This window comes from Nycticebus coucang, chromosome 4, assembly GCF_027406575.1.
Source record: "Nycticebus coucang isolate mNycCou1 chromosome 4, mNycCou1.pri, whole genome shotgun sequence".
NCBI lineage: Eukaryota > Metazoa > Chordata > Mammalia > Primates > Lorisidae > Nycticebus > Nycticebus coucang.
Window position 1 is genome coordinate 115823191 of NC_069783.1, and position 25458 is coordinate 115848648.

At 42.3% G+C, this 25458-nt stretch overlaps 1 protein-coding gene across 13 annotated transcripts in view; it reads right to left on the minus strand.

Moving 5' to 3' along the window:
- Nucleotides 1-25458, minus strand: part of ATXN2 (ataxin 2) — a 145947-nt gene that overhangs the window by 90180 nt on the left and 30309 nt on the right. For all 13 annotated transcript variants that reach the window (XM_053590232.1, XM_053590238.1, XM_053590237.1 and 10 more), the window contains exons 2-5: nucleotides 13647-13683; nucleotides 11820-11879; nucleotides 10161-10232; nucleotides 9583-9733 (exon numbers count right to left, since the gene is read on the minus strand). In XM_053590232.1, coding sequence (XP_053446207.1) covers nucleotides 9583-9733; nucleotides 10161-10232; nucleotides 11820-11879; nucleotides 13647-13683 — 320 coding nt within the window. The remainder of the gene's footprint in view (nucleotides 1-9582; nucleotides 9734-10160; nucleotides 10233-11819; nucleotides 11880-13646; nucleotides 13684-25458) is intronic.

Below are 25458 nucleotides of genomic sequence, written 5' to 3' on the forward strand. Positions count from 1 at the left end.
AATAAACGTATATATACATTTCTGTTTTGTTTTTGAGACAAAGTCTCACTTTGTTGCCCCTAGTAGAGTACTATGGTGTCATAGCTCACAACAACCTCAAAATCTTGGATTCTCTTACCTCAGCCTCCCAAGTAGCTAGGACTACAGGTGCCTGCCACAACGCCTGGCTATTTTTAGAGACGGGGGTCTCAGTCTTGCTCAGGTTGGTATAAAACTCCTGAGCTCAAGTGATACACTCACTCTGGCCTCTCAGAGTGCTAGGATTATAGGCGTGAGCCATCATGCCCCACCTTAAAAAAATTTTTTTAAAAAGGAAAAATGGAAGATACAGAGAACAAGTATAATATATTTTGTTTTGTTTGGACACCAAGTCTCTGAGTAGAATGCTGTGACATCATAGTTCACCACAATCACCACTGTCGCCCTGAGTAAAATACTGCGACATCATAGCTCACCATAACCACAAACTCTATAGAGTTCAAGCGATCCTCTTTCTTCAGCCTCCAGAGTAGCTAGGACTACAGGCTTGTGCCACTATGTCAGGCTAGTTTTTCCTTTTTTTTTGAGACAGAGCCTCAAGCTATCACCCTGGGTAGAGTGCCAGGGTGGCATCACAGTTAACAGCAACCTCCAACTCCTTGGCTTAAGCAATTCTCTCTCAGCCTCCCAAGTAGCTGGGACTACAGGCACCTGCCACAACGCCCGGCTATTTTTTGGTTGCAGCTATCATTGTTGTTTGGCAGGCCTGGGCTGGATTCAAACCCACCACCTCTGGTGTATGTGGCTGGCGCCTTAGCTGCTTGAGCTACAGGCGCTGAGCCCAGGCTAGTTTTTTCTATCTTGGTAGAGATGGGGGTCTCATTCTTGCTTGGGATGGTCTCAAACTCCTGAACTCAACCAATCCACCTGCCTCAGCCTCCCAGAGTGCTAGTATGACAGGCATGAGCCACCATGCTTGACTGTATTTCTTAAATGTATAAAAATACAAATAAATACAGAAAACCTCTGAAAAGAAACCTAACATTTCATGTGCTAGAAGGAAACAGGGACTAGCCTTACCTGCTATATTCTTATTTTTTGAACTTTTCACCATATACGCATATGAAATTTTCTCAGTAAAATTGTAAACAGAAAAAAAATACAGTGAGATTCTACTTCACACCCACCCACTAGGATAGGTATAATCAAAGAGAAAATAAATGCTTATGCGAATATGAAAAAATTGGAACACTCGGGCGGCGCCTGTGGCTCAGTGGGTGGGGCGCCAGCCCCATATACCGAGGGTGGCGGGTTCAAGCCCGGCCCCGGCCAAACTGCAACCAAAAAATAGCTGGGCATTGTGGCAGGCGCCTGTAGTCCCAGCTGCTCGGGAGGCTGAGGCAAGAGAATCGCTTAAGCCCAGGAGTTGGAGGTTGCTGTGAGCTATGTGAGGCCACAGCACTCTACAGAGGGCCATGGGGTGAGACTCTGTCTCTACCAAAAAAAAAAAAAAAATTGGAACCCTCATGTATCTGAGGGGACTGTAAAATGATATGGCTACTTTAAAAAACAACTCAGAAGTCCTCAAAAGGTATAATAGATTAAACAAAAAGTTACCTGCCGCTGGGCACCTGTAGCTCAAGTGGTTAGGGTGCCGGCCAAATGCTCCAGGGCTGGTGGGTTCGAACCCAGTCCAGACCTGCTAAACAACCACCACAACAACAGCAACAAAAAATACACCAGCATTGTGGCAGGCGCCTGTAGTTCCAGCTACTTGGGAAGCTGAGGAAAGAGAATGGCTTAAGCCCAAGACTTTGAGGTTGCTGTGAGCTATGACGCCACAGCCACAGCACTCTACTGAGGATGTCAAAGTGAGACTCTGTCTCAACGAAAAAGTAAGTTACCTGCCACATCACCCAGTAATTTCCTTGTAGGTATATCATATATACATGCATGAGAAATGAAAACATTATGCCCACACAAAAACCTGTACATCAACACTGGTAGCTGTATTCACAACAGTCGAAAAGTGGAAACTAACTACCCATCAACTAATGAATGGATAAACAAAATGTAGTATGCCCATATAATAGAATGTTATTTGGCAATAGAAAGAAAGGAAGCACTGACTACACACAAACTCCTGGCCTCAAGCAAAACTGCTTCAGTCTCCTGAAGTGCTGGGATTACAGGCACTATGCCCAGCCTATTTTGTTTAACTTTTAATAAATGAAGGGCTAAGGCCAGGCTAGGTGGCTCACGTCTGTAATCCTAACACTTTGGGAGGCTGAAGCAGGTGGATCACCTGAGCTCATGGATTAGAGACCAGCCTAAGCAAGAGTAAGACCCTCATCTCTAAAAATAGCTGGGAGTTGTGGCAGGTATCTTAGTCCCAGCTACTTGGGAGGCTGAGGCAGGAGAATCGATTGAGCCCAGGACTTGGAGATTGCTGTGAGCTGTGATGCCATAGCACATACCAGGGGCAACAAAGTGAGACTCTGTCTCAAAAAACAAACAAACAAACAAACAAATGAAGGGCTATTGGTCTGAACTTGGCATACATAAAGAGCACCTAAGAATTTTTATGTGCTCTAAAAATGTATAAAAATTAGCCAGGCATTGTGGTGGGTGCCTGTAGTTCCAGCCACTTGGGAGGCTAAGGCAAGAGAATCGCTTAAGCCCAAGAGTTTGAGGTTGCTGTGAGCTGTGACGCCACAGCATTCTACCCAGGGCAACACAGTGAGACTCTGTCTCAAAAACAAAAAAAAGTATAAAAATAATAATTTTAATAAATGGAACAAGATTTTTCAGACAGAGTCTAATTCTGTCACCCTCGGTAGAGTACTGTAGCGTCATAGCTCACAGCAACCTTTAACACTTGGACTTAAGTGATTCTCTTGCCTCAGCCTCCCAAGTAGCTGGGACTACAGGTGCCTTGCCACAACGCTCGACTATTTTTTTTGTTGCAATTGTCATTGTTGTTTAGTAGGCCAGGGCCCAGTTCGAACCTGCCTTGCCTTGTATTTGTGGCTGGTGCCCTAACCACTAAACCACAGGCGCTGAGCCAGAACAAGATTTTTTTTTTTTTTTTTTTTGAGACAGAGTTTCACTCTGTTGCCCTGGGTAGCTCGCAGCAACTTCAAATTCTTGGGCTCAAGTTATCCTCTTGCCTCAGCCTCCCAAGTAGCTGGAACTACAGGCACCTACCACCAGGTTTTTCTATTTTTAGTAGAGACAGGGTCTCACTCTTGCTCAGGCTGGTCTTGAACTCTTAAACTCAAGCATTCTACCCCCCTCAGCCTTCCAAAGTGAGGATTACAGGTGTGAGCCAGCACACCCAGCTATAACATCTTTTTTTTTTTTTTAGAGACAGAGTCTCACTTTATTGCCCTCTGTAGAGTACCGTGACATGACAGCTCACAGCAACCTCCAACTCCTGGGCTTAAGTGATTCTCTTGCCTCAGCCTCCTGAATAGCTGGGACTACAGGTGCCCACCACAATGCCCAGCTATTTTTTCGTTGCACTTTGGCCGGGGCCAGGTTCAAACCCGCCAACCTTGGTACATGGGGCCGGTGCCCTACCCACTGAGCCACAGCCGCCACCTACAACATTGTATTTTAATAAACACACAATGCTATTCTCTCGTGAACCACAAGCTAATCTGTTTAGCTTTCCATCTCCTAGTTCCATTCTACCTGTTTTCTTTTTCTCTTTTTTTTGAGACAGAGTATTATTTTGTGACCCTCGGTAGAGTGCAGTGGCATCATAGCTCACAGCAACCTCAAACTCTCAGGGCTCAAGCGATTCTACTGCCTCAGTCTCCTCAGTAGCTGGAACTACAGGGACCCATCACAACCCTGGCTATTTTTAGAGGCAGGGTCTCGCTCTGGCTCAGGCTGGTCTCAAACCTGTGAGCTCAGGCAATCCACCTGCCTCGGCCTCCCAGAGTGCTGGGATTATAGGCGTGAACCACCACTCCCAGCCTTTACCTGTTTTCTTTTCCTTTTTTAAAATCTCAATAATCTCTGTACCACTTCCACTTTGCCCACAATAAATGCCCCAGCATAAACACATATTATGCCATATATCTGGCTTCTTAACAAACCTAGCAAAGGGATGGCACCTGTGGCTCAGTGAGTAGGGTGCCGGCCCCATATACTGAACTGTAACAAAAAAATAGCCAGGCGTTGTGGCGGGCGCCTGTAGTCCCAGCTGCTCGGGAGGCTGAGGCAGGAGAATCGAGGAAGCCCAAAAGCGGGAGGTTGCTGTGAGTCCTGTGACGTCACGGCACTCTACCGAGGGCAATAAAGTAAGACTCTGTCTCTATAAAAAAAAAAAAACTATAGCAAAGCTGAGGCAGTAATCTTTTTTTTTGCAGTTTTTGGCCGGGGCTGGGTTTGAACCCGCCATCTCTGGTATATGGAGCCGGGGTCCTACTCCTTTAGCCAAAGGCACCCACTGCCCAGCAGTAATCTTTCTAATGGTTCAGATTTAATAGAGAAGTACTTTATCACTGCGAGCTACTTACAGCTAGCTCACTATAATTCCCAAAGTCCAGGGCCCAAGTCAACTCCTTTTCTTGCCAAGAAACCTGGACAGCACTTAGACTGAATGCCTATCGCTTCACCTGCCTACCTCCCACAGGTTACCTAAAAGGACAAGCTACCCATCCTGATCACCTGCCTACCTTTAGGGATGCCCACCTGTCCAACTTCAGCACTTCCTGCCCATCTATATAGAGCCTACTGCACTCCCAGCCATAAGAACCTACCAGCAAGCCTGCATGCTTGCCTGTCTTAGTACAGTACCTCCCATTGATGAATCTGGAACACATTTAGACTCCTTAGAATTCAAAGCTTCCCAGGCCACAGCATGCTCAGGCACCTATCTCCAGAAAATGACATAGCATTTCTAAGTCACGTCCTTCAGAAAATATCCTTCTTTGTCACTCACAGAGCCTTGCCCTATCAGACCAAAAGGACAACCACGCCAGAACACCATAGTGAAATACCAGAATACCACAATCTATAGGTTTGTATTTCTCACTGCTCTCTATTACACCTTCATACTCTACAATGTATACAACCCTCCACATATCTGACTCCATTTAGAATTCAGTAACATCAAGTTCAACACTTCATTTTTCTTGAATTCTTTCACATGTTATCTCCAATTCTGAAAATACCTGGAGCAGAACTTCTCTACATGGAGCACATAAATTTGCTGAAGAAACTGTGAACACCATGAAAGTCAATGTAAAAGTCTGTTATGCTTTTTCTAGAATGAAAAGTTATAGTTTTACTAGGTTCTCAATAGGGACTCAAAATAAATTTTTGCATTTCTCTATACTGTTCATAGCAACAACCATAGCAATGAACAGATTCTAGAGCTGGGTAAGTATTACTTGGATTGCTATTTATGTAAAAGCCCACTTAAAGCTTTTTCACACTATACATAAAATAATGCCTCTTTAAAAGTGATTCAGGGTGTGGTGGCTCACACCTGTAATGGTAGCACTTTGGGAGGCTGAGGTGGAGAGACTGCTTCAGCTCAGGAGTTCTTTCAGACCAGCCTGAGCAAGACTGACATCCTGTCTCTACTAAAAATAGAAAAACTTAGAGCCAGTCAATGGTGGCTCCTGCCTATAATCCTAGCACTCTAAGAGGCCAAGGTGGGTACACTGCCCCAGCTCAGGAGTTCAAGACCAACCAGCCTCTCAGCAAGAGCAAGACCCTGTCTCTAAAAATAACCAGACATTGTGGCAGGTGCCTGTAGTTCCAGCAACTTGAGAGGCTGAGGCAAGAGGATCTCTTTACCCCAGGAGCTTGAGGTTGTTATGAGCTAAGACATCATGGCACTCTACCCAGGGTGACAAAGTGAGACTTTGTCTCAAAACAAATAAGGCTGGGAGTGATGTCTCACACCTATAATCTTAGTACTCTGGGAGGCCAAGGCAGATGGATTGCTTGAGCTCAGGTGTTTGAAACCAGCCTGAAAAAGAGCAAGACCCCATAAGACCCCATCCCTACTAAATATAGAAAAACTAGATGGCACACACACAGCCCCAGCTACTTGGGAAGTACAGGCAAGAGGACTGCTGAAGCCCAAGAGTCTGAGGATGTTATGAGCTATGACGCCATGGCATTCTATCCAGGGTGACAGAGTCTCTTGTCTCATAAATTAAATAAATAAATAGTGTATTGCACCGCTCAATTTTATTTATTAAGATATTCATATTGTGCCTGTACCATGTGCCAAAAAATGATACTAGGCCATGAGAATAAAAAAATACAATATCCAAGCACAAAGAGCTCTAAGTATAATGGGGGAGACAGACACATTAAATTTTAATACAACATGGTTTAAGGACAATAATACACAGATGTGGGGGGAAAAAACCTACACAAGGTAGCTGAAATTATAACAGCATATAAATGAGTATCATGTGCTGAGAACAGTGGGCAAAGAGACAAATGCTGGGAACACAAACATATTTAAGAGCAGTGTGAAAGAAAAGAAGCCCAGGAATGAAGCAGTGAAGGAATGATCACAATAAACACAAGAAATAAAGAAAAGTAAATTCTGAAGGAGGGTGAAACCAACAGTGTCAAGTGCATCAGTAAAGAGAGAAAAAAAAAGAGTCTAAAGAACCTGGGAATTAGAGATTAATGGTGGCCTCAGGTAGGATAATAGCCATACAAATTCAGAATTAAAAAAGGATCTTTTAAGGATTAGAGGGACTTGAGAAGGAGTAGGTAGAAAGGGAGAAGTTTGAGAGTCCAGAAACTGAGAAATGGGATAAAGGAGCAGGTGAGAGAAGGGAGAATCAAGGGCATACCTAGACCTGTTAGGCTGAAACATCCTCTCTACTAAAATCAGAGGAAAAAGAACGACTGACAGCCAAGAAGATAAATATGTAAATAGGGGAGTGAGCAAATGGTTGATGAAGGAGATCTAATGCCATTAACCTATTTTCTCATTATTTTGAGTTTATACTAAATGTCAGAAAGGGTCAGATAACCAAGTGATTCTTTACACTAAACCCAATTAGACCAATCACAAATAAGGTATTATATGGGATTACACAATACTAGAGTCAAACATGAGTTTAAACACAAGTTTAGGGACACAGCATGTTATTTCACTGAAGCCAGTATACCACATATATTTGATTGGCCCTAATATCCCCGAATGCAACAGAAGAAAGATTTAGGCCAGGCTCGGCACCCGTAGCACAGTGGTTACAGCACCAGCCACATGCACTGAGGATGGTGAGTTTGAGCTCAGCCTGGGCCAGCTAACCAACAATTGACAACTGCAACAAAAAAATAGCTGGGCATTGTGGCGGATGCCTGTAATACCAGCTACTCTGGAGGCTGAGGCAAGAGAATTACGTAAGCCCAAGAGCTGGAGGTTGCTATGAGCTGTGATGCCATAGCACTCCACCGAGGGCAACAAAATAAGACTCTGTCTAAAAAAAAAAAAAAAAAAAAGAACCTTGAAGTAATAATCTTCCAAATTTGGGAAGAGCCAATTCACTATTTATTTAAAACAAAACAAAACACTAAGCATATTCTGAATTGCTGTTAGCTCAATGAACTGATATCCAATAAAATAAGGAACATTTTTGTTGTGGTGGTAGCCAATACTCCTTTTAGAATACTATGGATTAAATTTAACTAAAATTTTATTTTACCTTTTGGCTTATGAACAAAGTCTTTTTTTTTTTTAAAGACAAGAGTCTCACTTTATCACCCTTGGTAGAGTGCCATGGCATCACAGTAGACAGTAATCTCCAACTCCTGGGCTTAGGCGATTCTCTTGCCTCAGCCTCCCAAGCAGCTGGGACTACAGGCGCCTGCCACAACGCCCAGCTATGTTTTTTTTTGTGTGTGTGTGTCTTGTTGTTGCAGTTTGGCTGGAGCCAGGTTCAAACCCACCACCCTTAGTATATGGGGCTGGCACCCTACCCACTGGGCCATAGGCACCACCCAACTAATGTCAATTTTTTAACTGAAAACCAGGGAATACTTTTTTTTTTTAGAGACAGAGTCTGACTTTGTCGCCCTCAGTAGACTGCTGTAGCGTCACAGCTCACAGCACCCTCTGGTTCTTGGGCTTAGATGATTTTCTTGCCTCAGCCTCCCAAGTAGCTGGGACTACAGGCGCCCGCCACAACACCCGGCTATTTTTTGGTTGCAGCCGTCATTGTTGTTTGGTGGGCCTGGATTGGATTTGAACAAGTGCTGAGGCGTCACAGCTCATAGTACCCTCTGGTTCTTGGGCTTAGGTGATTGCCTCAGCCTCCCAAGTAGCTGGGACTACAGGAGCCCGCCACAACGCCTGGCTATTTTTTTTGTTGCAGTTCGGCCAGGGCTAGGTTCAAACCTGCCACCCTTGGTATATGGGGCCAGCACCCTACTCACTGTGCCACAGGCACCGCTCTTATCTGCTTCTTTTCATATTCATTCAGAAAACGATTTTTTATACACAGCTCTCTGCCTTTCTTCTTTATCCCTAAGCTTTGTTTTTTGTCCAGAAATCAAAATATATAGGCCCATTTATAAACTAAAGCACTATAGGCCAAATAGGATAAAAATATTTCAGTTAAGTAAAATCTATAATATTCTTGACCATGAAACTCCAGAAAACAGTTTACAAATGTTTTTTTTTAAAAATAAATACTGTAGAAAAGGGTCTTGCTATGTTCACCATGCTAATCTCAAACTCCTGGCTTCAAGGGATCCTTCTGTCTCAGACTCCCAAAGTGCTGGGTGTACAAGCATGAACCACTGCACCCAGACTAAACTATTTTTTTTTTTAATAGCACACAAAAATTCTAATTACTTATGCTACTAAAAGTACCAAATAATATTTCTCTAAAGGTTTTTTTTTTTTTTTGGTAGAGACAGAGTTTTACTTTATCACCCTCGGCAGAGTGCCGTGGCGTTACACAGCTCACAGCAACCTCCAACTCCTGGGCCTAGGCGATTCTCCTGCCTCAGCCTCCCGAGTAGCTGGGACTACAGGCGCCCACCACAACGCCCAGCTATTTTTTTTGTTGCAATTTGGCCGGGGCCGGGTTTGAACCCACCACCCTCGGTATATGGGGCTGGCGCCCTGCTCACTGAGCCACAGGCGCTGCCCTTCTCTAAAGTTTTTAATATTTTTCCAGCAAAACGGCATTAATATTCTGATTTTTCTAAAAAAAAGGTATTAATTAGGTTATTCTAGAAATTACATACTTTTCTTTTTTTTTGTAGAGACAGAGTCTCACTGTACTGCCCTCTGTAGAGTGCCATCACATCACACAGCTCACAGCAACCTCCAGCTCTTGAGCCTACACAATTCTCTTGCCTCAGCCTCCCGAGCAGCAGGGACCACAAGCGCCCGCCACAACGCCCAGCTATTTTTTTGTTGCAGTTTGGCTGGGGCTGGGCTTGAACCCACCACCCTCGGTATATGGGGCTGGTGCCCTACTCACTGAACCACAGGCGCCGCCCCATACTTCTTTTTTAAAAAGTCTATGTGATAAATGGGAAGAATCGTTGCTTGAATAAACCCAATAAACCATGAGACATATTTAGGAAATTGAAACTCACCTCTTCTTGCATAACTCGAGTCCATATCTTTGAATTGTACCACAACAAAGTCTGAACATTTAAACAAAATACTCTCCATTATTTCTTCACGTTTTGGGCCTGAACTGGATTCTGTACTTTTCTCATGTGCAGCATCAAGTACCAAATCGCACTAAAATCATAAATACAAGTAAATATACAAAATATTTACAAAATAAAATTTGATAGAAATTCTTTACTTCACCAAGGTGCTATTTCGTACATACCTTAGGCAAAAATAATCTATCTAAACAGAACCTGATAATATCCCTTTTTTCCAGAAATATTCAAAAATCCCCACATGCTTGTCTTTATATTAATGATAAAAAAGAGGAAAACATAAACCATTTCATCCCTCAACTAGTCCACAATGCTTAAAAATGGCTAATAATAAGCATGTAAATACAGAAGTCTTTTTGATTATACACAGTCTATAAAATAATCAGCATTTGAAACTGATGAGTAAAATCCTTCTTTGTGCTTTTCAAAATCAGGTAAAGCATTTATTATGAAAATGTTCTTTCCTCTTATAAAAAAAAAAAGAAAACCATAAAAATTACCTTAGGACTGTATGTTTTAAAAACTCCTTCATATATACCTCCGTTTTTCACTTGTACTTCACATTTGGATCCCTAAAAACATACAATTAGTTTATCAAAGAAACAGTATGCTACCCAGTCATCAGCAATAATGGTTTTCATTTTACTTTTTTTCTTTTTTTTTTCTGAGACATCATCTCAAGCTGTCGCCCTGGGTAGAGTGCCGTGGCATCATACCTCACAGCAACCTCAAACTCTTGGGCTCAAGCAATCCTCTTGCCTCAGTTTTTCTCTTTTTTAGTAGAGACGGGGGTCTCACTTTTACTCAGGCTGGTCTTGAACTTGTGAGCTCAAGCAATCCAACCACCTTGGCCTCCCAGAGTGCTAGGATTACAGATGTTAGCCACCGTGCCTGACCTTCATTTTACTTTTTATATCATAGCTCATTAGATCATTTAATACTAGGTATTCACTGACAGAATAAAAAATTTCAAAACATTAACAATATAATGAATTCTCAAAATTCTTTAGGAGGCTGTACTCAAGAGTTTCTAGTATGAATTTAAGAACTGAAGTTAAAATATTTCTAATCCTAGCTAAATTAAATGACAAAACAAGAAAATCAACCACTGTCATTTTATACACAGCAGGGCTGACAAGAATACAATCTCCTCAGTATCTGTGGGGTACTCGGTTCCTTTTTTGGGGAATCCACATTGCTTGTCACTTATACAAAATGGCATAGTATTTACACATAACCTTTGTACATCCACTAGAATACTTTAAATCATCTATTACTTACAATATCTAACAAAATGCAAATGCCATGTAAATACCTGTTATACTATATTGTTTAGGAAATGACAAGAAAAAAAGTCTACACACATTCAGCACAGACGTAACCACCCAATTTTTTTCTTGAATATTCTTTTTTTTTTTTTTTTGAGACAAAGTCTCACTTCGTTGCCCTCGGTAGAGTGCCGTGGCATCATAGCTCACAAAAACCTCAAACTTGTGGGCTCAAGCAATCATCTTGTTTTATTTTTTCATTTTTAGTAGAGATGGGGTCTTGCACTCGCTCAGGCTGGTATCGAACTCGTGAACTCAGGCAGTCCACCTGCCTCAGCTTCCCAGAGTGCTAGGATTACAGGCGTGAGCCATACTGCACCTGGCCATTCTTGAATATTCTTGACCCAAGGTTGACTGAATCCATGGATATAGATTTAGAGAGCTGACTGTACTTTTACAGTACAGTTCAACAGACTGGATAAAGAAAGTTGTAATCTATTTTTTCTAAATCATCCTGATTCAACATGACCTAAGAAATGTTACTTTGAGAATCATTCATCCACATTTTAACTTTATGAATTACTTTATTTTGGGCAGTGCCTGTGGCTCAGTGAGTAGGGCTCCAGCCCCATATACCAAGGGTGGCAGGTTCAAACCTGGTCCCAGCCAAACTGCAACAAAAAATAGCCAAGCATTGTGGCAGGCGCATGTAGTCCCAGCTACTTGGGAGGATAAGGCAAGAGAATCACCTAAGCCCAAGAGTTGGAGGTTGCTGTGAGCTGTGATGCCACAGCATTCTACCGAGGGCAGCAAAGTGAAACTATCTCTAAAAAAAGAAATTACTTTATTTCACTTCCAAGGCACTTTATCCCCAATAATCTGATAACTTACAACAACTGATGTAAGTATATGAACCATCCTCATATTTGCATAGATTCCATCAAAAGAAATCTGGAATATTAAAAAAAAAAAGGCACCATTAGAAATTAGTACAGGTTGACTAGCCCTTATTTGAGATCTGAAATGCTTGGGAAAAGAAGTGTTTCAGATTTCAGATTTTAGGATTATACTTATTAAAGATTTGCATTATACTTATTAGTTAAAATTTCCTAATTTGAAAATCTAGAATCTAAAATGTTCTAAGAAGCATTTCCTTTGAAAATAATGTCAACACTCGAAAACTTTCAGATTTTGAAGCATTTTGGATTTTGCGTTAGGGATGTTCAACCTGAATTTACACTTGTATATATACTTATTAAAGTTAACATTTATTCTGTTACAAAATGTTTTATTAGGTTTATAATACGTTAGTTGTATTAAAGGAAGATCCGATTTACTGAAATCTTCTAGTTCCTTAGAGAACAGGAGGCCACATTTTCAAAAGTGAAATTAGTCATACCAACTAATAATATTTTGACTATATGTTATACAAAAAAAAGCAAAACTAAAGCTTCCAAACATGAAAACAGATAAAACCATACAGACAAAAAAATAAATCAATAGTGGATGAGTGAAAGGAGGAGGGTTCACTACCAAGTGGTATAAGGGATTTTGGTAGGTGATGGAACTGTTCTATTAACTGTGGTAGTGGTTATATCATTGTATGCATGTCTTAAAACTCACACAGGAGGGCGGCGCCTGTGGCTCAGAGGGGTAGGGCACCGGCCCCATATGCTGGAGGTGGCAGGTTCAAACCCAGCACCAGCCAAAAAAAAAAAAACTACCAAAAAAAAAAAAAAAAAACTCACACAGGAGTGATACTTGATATACTTTAATAAATAAATGGGATAATGGGATGGGGCAGTGCCACTGAAGGTGGTGGGTTCGAACCAGGCCCTGACCAAACTGCAACGAAAAACTAGCCAGACATTGTGACGGGCGCCTGTAGTCCCAGCTACTTGAGAGGCTGAGGCAAAAAAAATCACCTAAGCCCAAGAGCTGAAGGTTGCTGTGAGCTGTGATGCCACAGCACTCTACCAAGGGTGACAAAGTGAGACTCTATCTCTAATAAATAAATAAATAATAAAAAATAAATGGGATGGAGGGTGAGGGTACAATATTGTAGAAGAACCCAGACTAGGTTCTCCCAGCATATCTTAATCAATGATTAATCAATGATATCTTAATCAGTGCTTAAATCTGATCAACCATACCACTCCACATTACTTAAGTCTGTGTCCTCCTGATTCTTATATCTGTCCAATAAAAGCAAAGTCTTAAAAATTAATAACAACTTCTCATTTATTTCTTCCATCATGTGGAACTTACACATTCTGCCCTTCATGTCCAATTTAATTTCATTAATAAAGTTCCAAAATTTAAGACCAGAAGGCCCATTTCGAGGGAAAAGAACAAAAGGAGTAAAAAAATAAAAAAAACGTTAATTAAAAATGAAAAGTCCAAGGATCTCTGTAAACCCCAGGGCTAGCATTCTATGTATCTTTTGGAGATTATTTAGCTTTGCCTTTACTCATGACAAGTAACTTACTATTATTATGGATAACAAAAATACTACTGATAAACAATTTTACAAGATATACATAGTTATAAAAAACAACACACTAATAATATTGTACTAAACAGTACTGATTCATAACAACTGTCTGTGATAAAACTCAGAAAAAAGGAATTTTTTTCTTGCCTTGGAATCTGGTCTATCGTTACATATCATGTTTTAACTACTAATTTTCCCAAATAAATAGCTTTAAGGTTACTCACCGTAGACTGAGGCAGTCCTTTGCTACTGTTTCGACCTCTGAAAAGATTAAATATTATTTTTGTCAAATTCAACAGGCTAAGTGAGCTAAAAATATTTTCAAACATAAAAGTCTCGTAATTCCATTCAAATAAAAGACAGACTATCTCTGAAGAAGACTCATCTAACATTAAGTCTAAAGGCTCTTGTATGGCTCTATCTGTGGTTTGCCATCCCAGAGTCCCAGAACAGTAGAGGTCATGGAAAAAAGAGGAAACAACATAAAATTATTAAAATCCAGTGAATGAAGTAAAAATGAAAACGGTCTAGAAGAAAAAAACACTAAACATAAATTGATAATAATGTCTGCTTCAAACGTAACCAATCACTATACATAAAGAGATGCTCAGTTAAATACAGTACATTCTATCCATAGTTAATTTAACCAACATATTTGACAGACACCAAGATACCTCTCTCATTTTCCTTCTATTTGTAAAAAATTAGGTATTATTTAGGACTTCAGAAAACAACTGAAAATATGTCAAACCATTTAAAGCACTTTCACTTATAAATAATATATACCTCTCTGAGGACCTTTTTTTTTTGTGTGCAGTTTTTGGCTGGGGCCGGGCTTGAACCCGCCACCTCAGGTATATGGGGCCAGAACCCTACTCCTTGAGCCACAGGTGCTGCCCTCTATGAGGATCTTTGTAACAAGTGCCTTTGTAACAAGTCCCTCCTAACTCTCCCATCAGAAAAGATGCCAAACACAAAAATCAGCTATTAAGTAATTTCCAGTAAGGTGGACTCTTATTTTCAAGTGAATGTAATTAAAGAACAAAATACAACTTAAAGTTTGCTCCACTTTCACAAGGGCGACACCTGTGGCTCAGTGCCCTGGAAAAACTGCAACAAAAAGTAGCCGGGTATTGCGATAGGTGCCTGCGGTCCCAGCTACTTGGGAGGCTGAGGCAAGAGAATCGCGTAAGCCTAAGAGCTGGAGGTTGCTGTGAGCTGCGCTGCTACAGCACTCTACTGAGGGCGATAAAGTGAAACTCTGTCTCTAAAAAAAAAAAAAAAGAGAGAAAAGGGGTGGTGCCTGTGGCTCAAAGAGTAGGGCACCAGCCCCATATACTGGAGGTGGTGGGTTCAAACCCAGGCCCAGCCAAAAACTGCAACAATTTTAAAAAAAGAGAGAGAAAAAAAGAAAAGCTTAGGCCCCTTAAAGTAATAATAAAAAAAATTAAACTTTGTAATTCTAGCCAAAGGAAAAAAAAAAGAATAAAAAACTAATAAATCAGCTCGGTGCCCATACCACAGTGGTTACAACTCGCCAGATACACCGAAGGTTCTTGGGTTCAAAACCGGCCTAGGCCAGCTAACCAACAATGACACCTGCAACAAAAAAAATAGCCAGGTGTTGAGGCGAGAGACTTGCTTAAGACTTGCCTGTAGTCCCAGCTACTTGGGAGGCAGAGGCGAGAGACTTGCTTAAGCCCAAGAGTTAGAGGTTGCTGTGACCTGTGATGCCACGGCACTCTACCGAGGGCGACATAATGAAACTCTGTCCCAAAAAAAAAAAAAAAACCTAATAAACTGGAATGTTGTATTTCCCATAAATATTAGTCCAACAGGACTGAGATTTCATTTTAATAAAATAATCAACAATACTCAAAGCCAAAATTTAAAACATTCAAGAGGAAAGCAAAATTCAGGTCCAAAAATCTAGTCTCATTAGTAGCATAGCATTGGTCTTAGCACTCTTGATGGCAGTCCTGGTTATCACTACCTTCCTCACCTTCTTTCATCTAAGAAAATAATGACTTGAACCAAATGACCTCTAAGATTCCTTTCATTTCTACCATTCTGCTTCTGTATCTGTTTGCCTCTCACTCAGCACAGAAAAGAAATTCTTAAAGTCTAAGTAATACGATTAAAAATTTGTCATTTATAGAACTTACTATAAACCAGATACTATGGTAAGCTCTTCACATGTATTGCATTTGATCTATCACCTCTAATCTACTTTACAGATGAGGAAACTGAACCATAACAATATTTTCTATTTATTTATTTGTTTACTTAGCTCACGGCAACCTCAAACTCCTGGGCTTAAGCCTCAGCCTCCCAAGTAGCTTAGAGTGCAGGCATCCACCACAACATCCAGCTATTTTTAGAAATGAGGTCTCACTTTGGCTTAGGCTGGTCTCGAACTGTGAGCTCAGGGAATCCAACTGCCTCAGCCTCCCAAGTGCTGGGATTACAGGCGTGAACCACTGCACCCGGCCTTTACGTTTAGAGGTAAGGTCTCCTCCACTCTGTTGCTCAGACTTAAATCAGCAGCAGCATCAGAGCTCCATGCAACCTCAAAGTCCTGGCTTCATTCAAGTGATCCTTCCTTCTCAGCCTCCTCCTAGGGTGCTGAGACCTTGATCAAAATCATCAAGTTCATGAATAGTAGAGCTGGTATTTAAATCAGATGTATCTGATCCATCATCCAGGTTTTTCCTTTTTCTAGGTTATGCTTCCTTTCTGAAATTGCATCACAAGAAATAAACTGCCTTTGCCGAACTAAATTTATTTTTTCAAAACATTATTTGAATTCACTGTTTTGTTTTGCTTTTTTCTTTTCCTGTTTACTTGTAGTCTGTATGAAAAGGCTGAAATCTTACTTAGAAGGATTATTTTATCCTGCTGGCTGCTGAGCCGCCACAGTTATAAAACCTTGAATGGGGAAGGCAAGATGGTTCAATGCCTGTAACCCTAATACTCTGGGAGGCCACGGCAGGAGGATTTCGCTGTGCTCAGGAGTTGTCTGGGAAAGAGCAAGACCCCATCTCTACTAAAAATAGAAAAATGAATTGGGCATTGTGGCCAGCAACTATAGTCTCACCTCTGAAGGCCGAGGCAGGAAGACAGCTTGAGCCCAGGAGTTTGAAGTTGTTGTGAGCTAGGCTAATGCCCTGGGCAACAGAATGAGATTCTGTCTCAACAAAAGAAAAAATAAAACACTGAATAAATGCAATTAAGCATTCTTAAAAACTCATATGGCCTCCGTGACCAAAGCTATTTACTTTAAAACATAACATTCCTTTATAGAAGTCATATTTTTTTGTATTGATAACACAGTTACATCTTTGACTAACAAAAAGCAACTATTTGACAATCCAGTTTAGTAGAACAAATCATTCGGCAGGAAATAATTTTTTTTTTTTGGAGACAGAACCTCAAGCTGTCGCCCTGGGTAGAGTGTCATGGCATCACAGCTCACAGCAACCTCCAACTCCTGGGCTCAAAGTCATTCTCCTGCCAAGTAGCTGGGACTACAGGCACCCATCACAATGCCTGGCTATTTTTTGGTTACAGCCATCATTGTTGTTTGGTGGGCCCAGGCTGGATTTGAACATGCCAGCCACCTCAGGTGTATGTGGCTGGCGCCTTAGCTGCTTGAGCCACAGGTGCTGAGCCTTTTTGAGACAAAAGTCTCCGTATGTCACCCTTGGTAGAATGTGCCACTACATCCAGCTAAATGTTTTGTAGAGATGGGCTCTCACCATGTTGCCCCAGCTGGTCTCAAAACTCCCACGCGCAACAGATCTTCACGTTTTAGTCTCCCAAAGTGCTGAAACCACAGGTGTGTGCCCCGTTTCCATTTTCTACTAAAGCCTGTCTCTGAGCAAATCGCCCAATAGCTTCCTTTCCTATGAGCTGCATTTGCTGTTACTAATCCTTTTCCTTCCTGAAGTCAGCTTCACTCCTTGACTTTTTTTTTTTTGGAGACAGAGTCTCACTATGCTGCCCTCAAGTAAAGTGTTGTAGTATCACAGCTGACAGCAACCTCAAACTCTTGGGCTTAAGCGATTCTCTTCCCTCAGCCTCCCAACTAGCTGGGACTATAGGCGCCGCCACAACACCTGGCTATTATTTTTTGTTGTTGTTACAGTTGTCATTGTTGTTCAGTAGGCCCGGGCCAGGTTCGAGCTCACCTGTCTCGGTGCCGAGCCTTTGTTTTTTTTTATTTTCTTGTTTGTTTTTTGAGACAGAGTCTCGTTTTGTCACCCTCGGTAGAGTGTGGCAGCATCAAAGCTCACAGCAATCTCAAACTCTTGGACTTAAGTGATTTTCTTGCCTCATCCTCCCAAGTAGCTGGGACTACAGCCTACCACAGTGCCAGGATACTTTTTGGTTGTAGTTGTCATTGTGGTTTGGCAGGCTTGGGCTGGATTCGAACCCACCAAGGAAAAAATTTCTAAAGACTCACAGCGGCACAAAGTACAGAAATCACCATTTTCCACTGATGTATTGACTCAAATTCTTTGTTTTTTTCTTTGTTAATAAATTTGAATTATGTTTTAGTTGTAATTTTTAAATGAGAATTTTGGAACAAATATTTCATATAGTAACAAATACTGAATCTCAATAAAAATTAAAAAACAAAAAAAGCCAAGATCATATTCTAGTCCTAAGTACACTGATAATTAGATGGATCGGGTATAACAAAAAAACAATATCCAGGATTTTGTCAACAGTTATTAAATACAAAGTTAAAATGTGATTCAAAATGCCAAAGAAATTTAGAAAATAATGAAGAATATACACTGCTTCAAAATAATAAGATAGGACAAAGGAAATGGATAGGCTTGTAATGGAAGAGACTGACATTAGTTAATAAATGTTAAAGCTGAGTGACAGGTATGCAGGAATTCATTTACCACTCTGTCTTACTTTTTCTTCTTTTTTTTTTTGAGACAGCCTCACTTTATTGCCCTTGGTAGAGTGCTGTAGTGTCACAGCTCACAGCAACCTCTAACTCCTGGGCTTAGGTGATTCTCTTGCCTCAGCCTCCCAAGTAGCTGGGACCACAGGCACCCGCCACAACGCCCAGCTATTTTTTTGTTGCAGTTTGCCTGGGGCCAGTTTCAAACCCACCACCCTTAGTATATGGGGCCAGCACCCTACCCACTGGGCCACAGGCGCCACCCAACACTGTCTACTTTTATACATTTTCTCTAAATTAAAAAAAGGGGGGCATTCTGATATGATGAAATAGGAGGCTAAATCTCATCAAGCTTATAAATCTACCATTCTGTAGAAAACGTGAATACAGAACATTATCTGATACATACCATGAGAGAGTTTTCCCTACTAGATAAATGGAATGGAAAAAAAATAAACCAGCATAAGGAAGAACTTTTTTTTTTTTTTTTTTTTTTTTTTTTTTTGAGACAGAGTCTTAGTTTGTCACCCTCGGTAGAGAGCCATGGCATCACAGCTCACAGCAACCTCCAGCTCTTGGCCTTAAGTGATTCTCTTGCCTCAGCCTCCCAAGTAGCTGGGATTACAGGCGCCCGCCACAATACCCAGCCATTCTTGGTTGCAATTCTCATTGCTGTTTTAGTGGCCAGGACAGGGTTCAAACCCTCCACCCTCAGTATATGGGGCCAGCGCCCTACCCACTGAGCCACAGGTGCCACATGGGAGAACTATTAAAAATGTAAAAAAACACAAACAAAAAGCAATGTTTAAATCAAAAGCAATCAGGGCGGCGCCTGTGGCTCAGTCGGTAAGGCGCCGACCCCATATACCAAGGGTGGCAGGTTCAGACCCGGCCCCAGCTAAACTGCAATCAAAAAATAGCCGGGCGTTGTGGCGGGTGCCTGTAGTCCCAGCCACTCGGGAGGCTGAGGCAAGAGAATCGCTTAAGCCCAGGAGTTGGAGGTTGCTGTGAGCTGTGTGAGGCCGCGGCACTCTACCGAGGGCCATAAAGTGAGACTCTGTCTCTACAAAAAAAAAATCAAAAGCAATCAAAATAAATGAAAAGCAATCAATCACACAAGACCACAAGAGACAAAATTTTTTATTTTATTTATTTATTTATTGGAGACAGAGTCTTACCCTGTCACCCTTGGTAAAGTGCTGTGGCATCACTGCTCACAACAACTTCAAACTCCTGGGCAAGTGATTCTTTTGCCTCAGCCTCCCAAGTAGCTAGAACTACAGGCACCTACCACACAAGGCACAGCTATTTTTAGAGATGAGGTCTTGCTCTGGCTCAGGTTGGTCTACAACCTGTAAGCTCAGGGAATCCACCCGCCTCAGCCTCCCAAGTGCTGGTATTACAGGCGTGAGCTACCATGCCTGGCCTTTTATTTTATTGTTTTGAGACAGAGTCTTTTTTTTTGTAGAGACAGAGTCTCACTGTACCGCCCTCGGGTAGAGTGCCGTGGCGTCACACGGCTCACAGCAACTTCTAACTCTTGGGCTTACGCGATTCTCTTGCCTCAGCCTCCCAAGCAGCTGGGACTATAGGCACCCGCCACAACGCCCGTCTATTTTTTTGTTGCAGTTTTGGCCGGGGCTGGGTTTGAACCCGCCACCCTCGACATATGGGGCCAGCGCCCTACTCACTGAGCCACAGGCGCCGCCCGAGACAGTCTTATTTTGTCACCCTTGGTAAAGTTCCATGGTGTCATAGCACACAGCAACCTCAAACTTTTAGGCTCAACTGATCCTCTTACCTCAGCCTCCCAAGTAAATGGGACTATAGGCAACTACCACAATGCCCAGCTATTTTTAGAGATGGGCTCTTGCTCTTGCTCAGGCTGGTCTCAAACTCATGAGCTCAGGCAATCTCTACCTCCCACCCCAGCTCAGTGTCCCAGAGTGCTAGAATTACAGGAGTGAGCCACCACAACACGCCTGGAGACCAAATCTTTTTTTTTTTTTTTTGTAGAGACAGAGTCTCACTTTATGGCCCTTGGTAGAGTGCCGTGGCCTCACACAGCTCACAGCAACCTCCAACTCCTGGGCTTAAGCGATTCTCTTGCCTCAGCCTTCCGAGTAGCTGGGACTACAGATGCCCGCCACAACGCCCGGCTATTTTTTGGTTGCAGTTTGGCCGGGGTGGGTTTGAACCCGCCACCCTCGGTATATGGGGCCGGCGCCTTACTGACTGAGCCACAGGCGCCACCCGAGACTAAATCTTTTAAAAAGCAATCAAAAGCAGGGCTTCCTGATTTCAGACCTTACAATAAAGACATAATAATCAAAACAGTGTACCACTGGCTTAAAAGACATACATAAAAACAGCACAGAATATGGAATCCAGAAATAAACCCTCACATATAGTCAAGTGATTTTTCATAAGGGGATCCAGACAATTCAATGAGAGAAGAACAGTCTTTTCAAAAAATTATACTAGGAAGGGCGGTGCCTGTGGCTCAGTGAGTAGGGCGCCGGCCCCATATGCCGAGGGTGGCAGGTTCAAACCCAGCCCCGGCCAAACTGCAACAAAAAAATAGCCGGGCATTGTGGCGAGCGCCTGTAGTCCCAGCTGCTCGGGAGGCTGAGGCAAGAGAATCGCATAAGCCCAAGAGTAGAGGTTGCTGTGAGCCGTGTGACGCCACGGCACTCTACCCAAGAGTGGTACAGTGAGACTCCGTCTCTACAAAAAAAAAAAAAAAATTATACTAGGAAAACTAGATATCCACACACAGAAATGAAATTGAGACAGGGTGAGCTGGATCACCCTGCTAATTCCATCACTTTGATAGGCCAAGATAAGAGGTTCACTTCAGGCCAAGAGTTCAACACTAGCCTGGACAAAATATTGAGATCCTCGTTTATACAAAAAACATTTTTTTTAAACACAGAATCTTAGTTTGTCACCCTCAGTAGAGTGATATTGCATCATAGCTCACAGCAACTTCAAACTGTTAGGCTCAAGTGATCCTCTTGCCTCAACCTCCCAAGTAGCTGGAACTACCGGTGCCTGCCACAATGCCCAGTTATTTATTTATTTATTTTTGAGACAGAGTCTCACTATATCACCTTCGGTAGAGTGCCGTTGTGTCACAGCTCACAGCAACCTCAAACTCCTGGGCTCAAGCAATTCTCTTGCCTCAGCCTCACAAGTAGCTGGGATTTCAGGTGCCTGCCACAAGGCTTGGCCTTTTTTTTTGGTTTCAGTTGTCATTGTTGTTTAGCTGGTGTGGGCCAGGTCTGAACCCACCACCCTCAGTGTATGCGGCTGGTGCCCTAACCACTGTGTTATGGGCGCCGAGCCAGCCCAGCTATTTGTTTTTTTTAAGAGACTGGAGTCTCAGCTCAGGCTGGTCTTGAACTCTAGAGCTCAAGCAAGCCAGCTGCCTTAGCATTCCAGAGTGCTAGGATTACGGTGGTGAGCCACCTTGTCTGGTCTTAAACAATTTTTTTTTAATCAGCCTGGCGGCAAGAGGATCCCTTGAGTCCAGGAGTTCAAGGTTATAGTGAACTGATTGAGATACCAAACCCCAGCCTAGGTGACAAAACTAGACCCTGTTTCCTTCTCCAAAAAAAAAAGAAAGAGAAGAAGTTACAAGTTGAACCCTTATTTTATGCCATGTACAAAAATTAATCCCAAATGGACCAAAGATGCGAATGTTAATAGATACAAAACTATAAAACTCTAAGGAGATATTTATTATAACATAAGGGGAAATCTTCATGACCTTGAATTTGGTGATGAATGCTTAAATATCGTACCAAAACCAGGCTCCAACAGAAGAAAAAAATAGATAAAATGAACGTCATCAAAATTTAAAGGCTCAGCGCCTGTGGCTCAAGCGGCTAAGGCACCAGCCACATACACCTGAGTTGGTGGGTTCGAATCCAGCGGGGCCCGCCAAACAACAACGATGGCTGCAAGCAAAAAATGGCCAGGTGTTGTGGCGGGCGCCTGTAGTCCCAGCTACTTGGGAGGTGGAGACAGGAGACTTGCTTGAGCCCAGGAGTTGGAGGTTGCTGTGAGCTGTGATGCCATGGCACACTGCCCAGGGCGACAGCTTGAGGCTCGGTCTCAAAAAAAAAAAAAAAAAAAAATTTTTTTTTAAACTTTTCTGCAAAGAATACTATTCAGAGAGTGAAATAACCCAAGAAAAGGAGAAAATATTAGTAAATCATATATCTAATAAGTGTTTAATACCCAAAATGTATATAACTAACTCCTATTAACAACAACAACAAAAAAAAAAAATCACAAATGGGCAAAAAGGAAAAAGGAAAAAAAAAAAGAGAGAAAAAAAGGCAAAAAGGGCCAGGCACAGTTCATGCCTTTGTTTTTTTAGAGACAGAGTCTCACTTTATTGCCCTCGGTAGAATGCTGTGATGTCACAGCTCACAGCAACCTCCAACTCCTGGGCTTAGGCGATTCTCTTGCCTCAGCCTCCAGAGTAGCAGGGACTACAGGTGCCCACCACAATGCCCAGATATTTTTTTGTTGCAGTTTGACCAGGCTGGGTTTGAACCCACCACCCTTGGTATATGGAGTCAGCACCCTACCCACTGAGCCACAGGTGCCACCCCAACAAGCTCATGCCTTTAATCCTAATACTCTGCGAGGCCGAGGCAGGTAGATTGCTTGAGTTTAGGAATTTGAGACCAGACTGAGCAAGAGTGAAACCCCATCTCTACTAAAAATAGAAAAATCAGCCAGATGTTGTACCAGGCGCCTACAGTCCCTGCTACTTGAGAGGCTGAGGCAAGAGGATCACTTCAGCCCAGGAGTTTAAGGTTGCTGTGAGCTATGATGCTACAGCACTCTACCCAGGGCAACAGAGACTCTGTCTAAAAAAATAAAAGGCGGCATCTGTAGCTCAGTGGGTAGGGCGCCAGCCACATACACCGAGGCTGGAGGGTTCAAACCCAGCCGAGGCCAGCTAAAACAACAACTGCAACAATAACAAAAAAATATCCGGGCGATGTGGTAGGCGCCTGTAGTCCCATATACTTGGGAGGTTGCTATGAGCTGTGATGCCATGGCACTCTACCCAGGGAGACAGCTTGAGACTCTGTCTCAAACAAACAAACAAAACCACAGAAGTGAGAAATTTACTATAGAGCTCAACAGAGATTTGAACTGACAGAGAAATAATAAACAAATGTGTAGATCAAGATAAATTAGGCAATTCAAAGAACAAAAGGGAAACAAGTGAATAAAAATGAAACATCTTAAGTGGATATAGTGGCATACACCTATAGTCCTAGCTACATAAAAAGCTGAGGCTATAAGATCACTTGAAGCCTGGACTTAAGGTTGCTGTACACGGACTGTGCCTATGAACACTCAGTGCACTCCACTCTGGGTAACACAGCCAGATCCTATCTGAATGAAAAAATGAACAATCTCAGAGAAATGTGGGACTCCCTTAAGTCAAATATTTATATCATAGGAGTATATCCAGAATGAGAACAAAGGGAGAAAGAAGAAAAAATATTAAAAGAAATTATAGGCCAGGTCCAGTGGCTCATGTGTGTACTCCCCAGCACTTTGGGAGGCCAAGGCAGGAGATCATTTGAGGTCAGGAGTTCAAAACCAGCCTGAGACGAGGAGAGACGTCAAGCTACCTTGCAAGATGATGAGACAAGCCTAAGAAACATAGCAAGACATATCCCCACCTCTGTCTCTACAAAACAATTTTTAAAAATTAGCCAGGGGCCCAAGAAACGTGACTCATGCCTATAATCCTAGCATTTTCGGAGGCCAACACAGGAGGACTGCTTGAGATCAGCCTGAGCAACAGCTAGACCATCTCCACAAAAAATAGAAAAGTTAGCCAGACTTGGTGGCCCACTGCCTATATGTAGTCCCAGCTGCTCACAAGCCTGACGCAAAAGAATCACCTGAGACCGCTGCAGTGAGCTATGATGACAAAAGTGCACTCTAGCTGGGGTAACAGAGGAAGAAGCCATCTCTTTAAAAAAAAAAAAAAAAAATCCATCAACTCAGGCGGGTGGATTGCCTGAGCTCACAGATTCAAGACCAGCCTGAGTCACAGTAAGACCCCGTCTCTAAAAAAGAGCTAGGAGTTATGGCAGGTACCTGTAGTCCCAGCTTCTCGGGAGGCTGAGGCAAGAGGATTCCTGGAGCCCAAGAGTTTGAGTTTGCTGTGAGCTATGATGCCATAGCATTCTACTAAGGGCAACAAAGCGAGACTCTGTCTCAAAAAAAAAAAAAAAACCTAAAACCTCATGGGTCACTCTGGGAGGCTCAGGCTGGTGGATTGCTTGAGCTCAGGCATTCAAGACCAGCCTAAACCCTGAGAAACAGTGAGACCCCCATCTCTACTAAAAACAGAAAACCTAGCCAAGCAGGTGCCTATCATCCCAGCTACTCAAGAGGCTGAGGCAAGAGAATACCCTGAGCCCAAGAGTTTTAGGTTGCTATGAGCTATAACTCCATAGGACTCTAGCCTGGAGCAACAGAATGAGACTCTGTCTCAAAAAAAAAAAAAAAAGAGTAATTATAATATATAATGAAAATTTTTGAATTTTATAGTATGTCTTATAAATTATGCTTCAGTCAAGTGGTTCATCTTCTTTTACAGAAAGACAATTGGTGGGCGACACCTACAACTCAGTGGGTAGTGTGTCAGCCCCATATACTGAGGTTGGCGGGTTTGAAACTGGCACCGGCCAAACTGCAACAAAAAATAGCGGGGCACTGTGGCAGGCACCTGTAGTCCCAGCTACTTGGGAGGCTGAGGCAAGAGAATCGCCTAAGGCCAGGAGTTGGAGGTTGCTGTGACGCCACAGCTCTCTATTAAGGGCAATAAAGTAACACTCATGTCTCTTAAAAAAAAAAAAAAAAAAAAGATAAATGAACAGACGTTGAAAATGAAAAAAATAAGTTTTATAAGTTTCTCTCACTTCCAACTCTTTTTGGAAGTGCTCTAATCTTTCTCTTTGTTCTAAGTAAAATTATTCTTTGTTAAAAAAATAAAAAGTTATAGGCAATACTTTGGGAGGCCAATGTGGGTGGATTGCTTGAGCTCAGGAGTTCAAGCAATCTAGGTT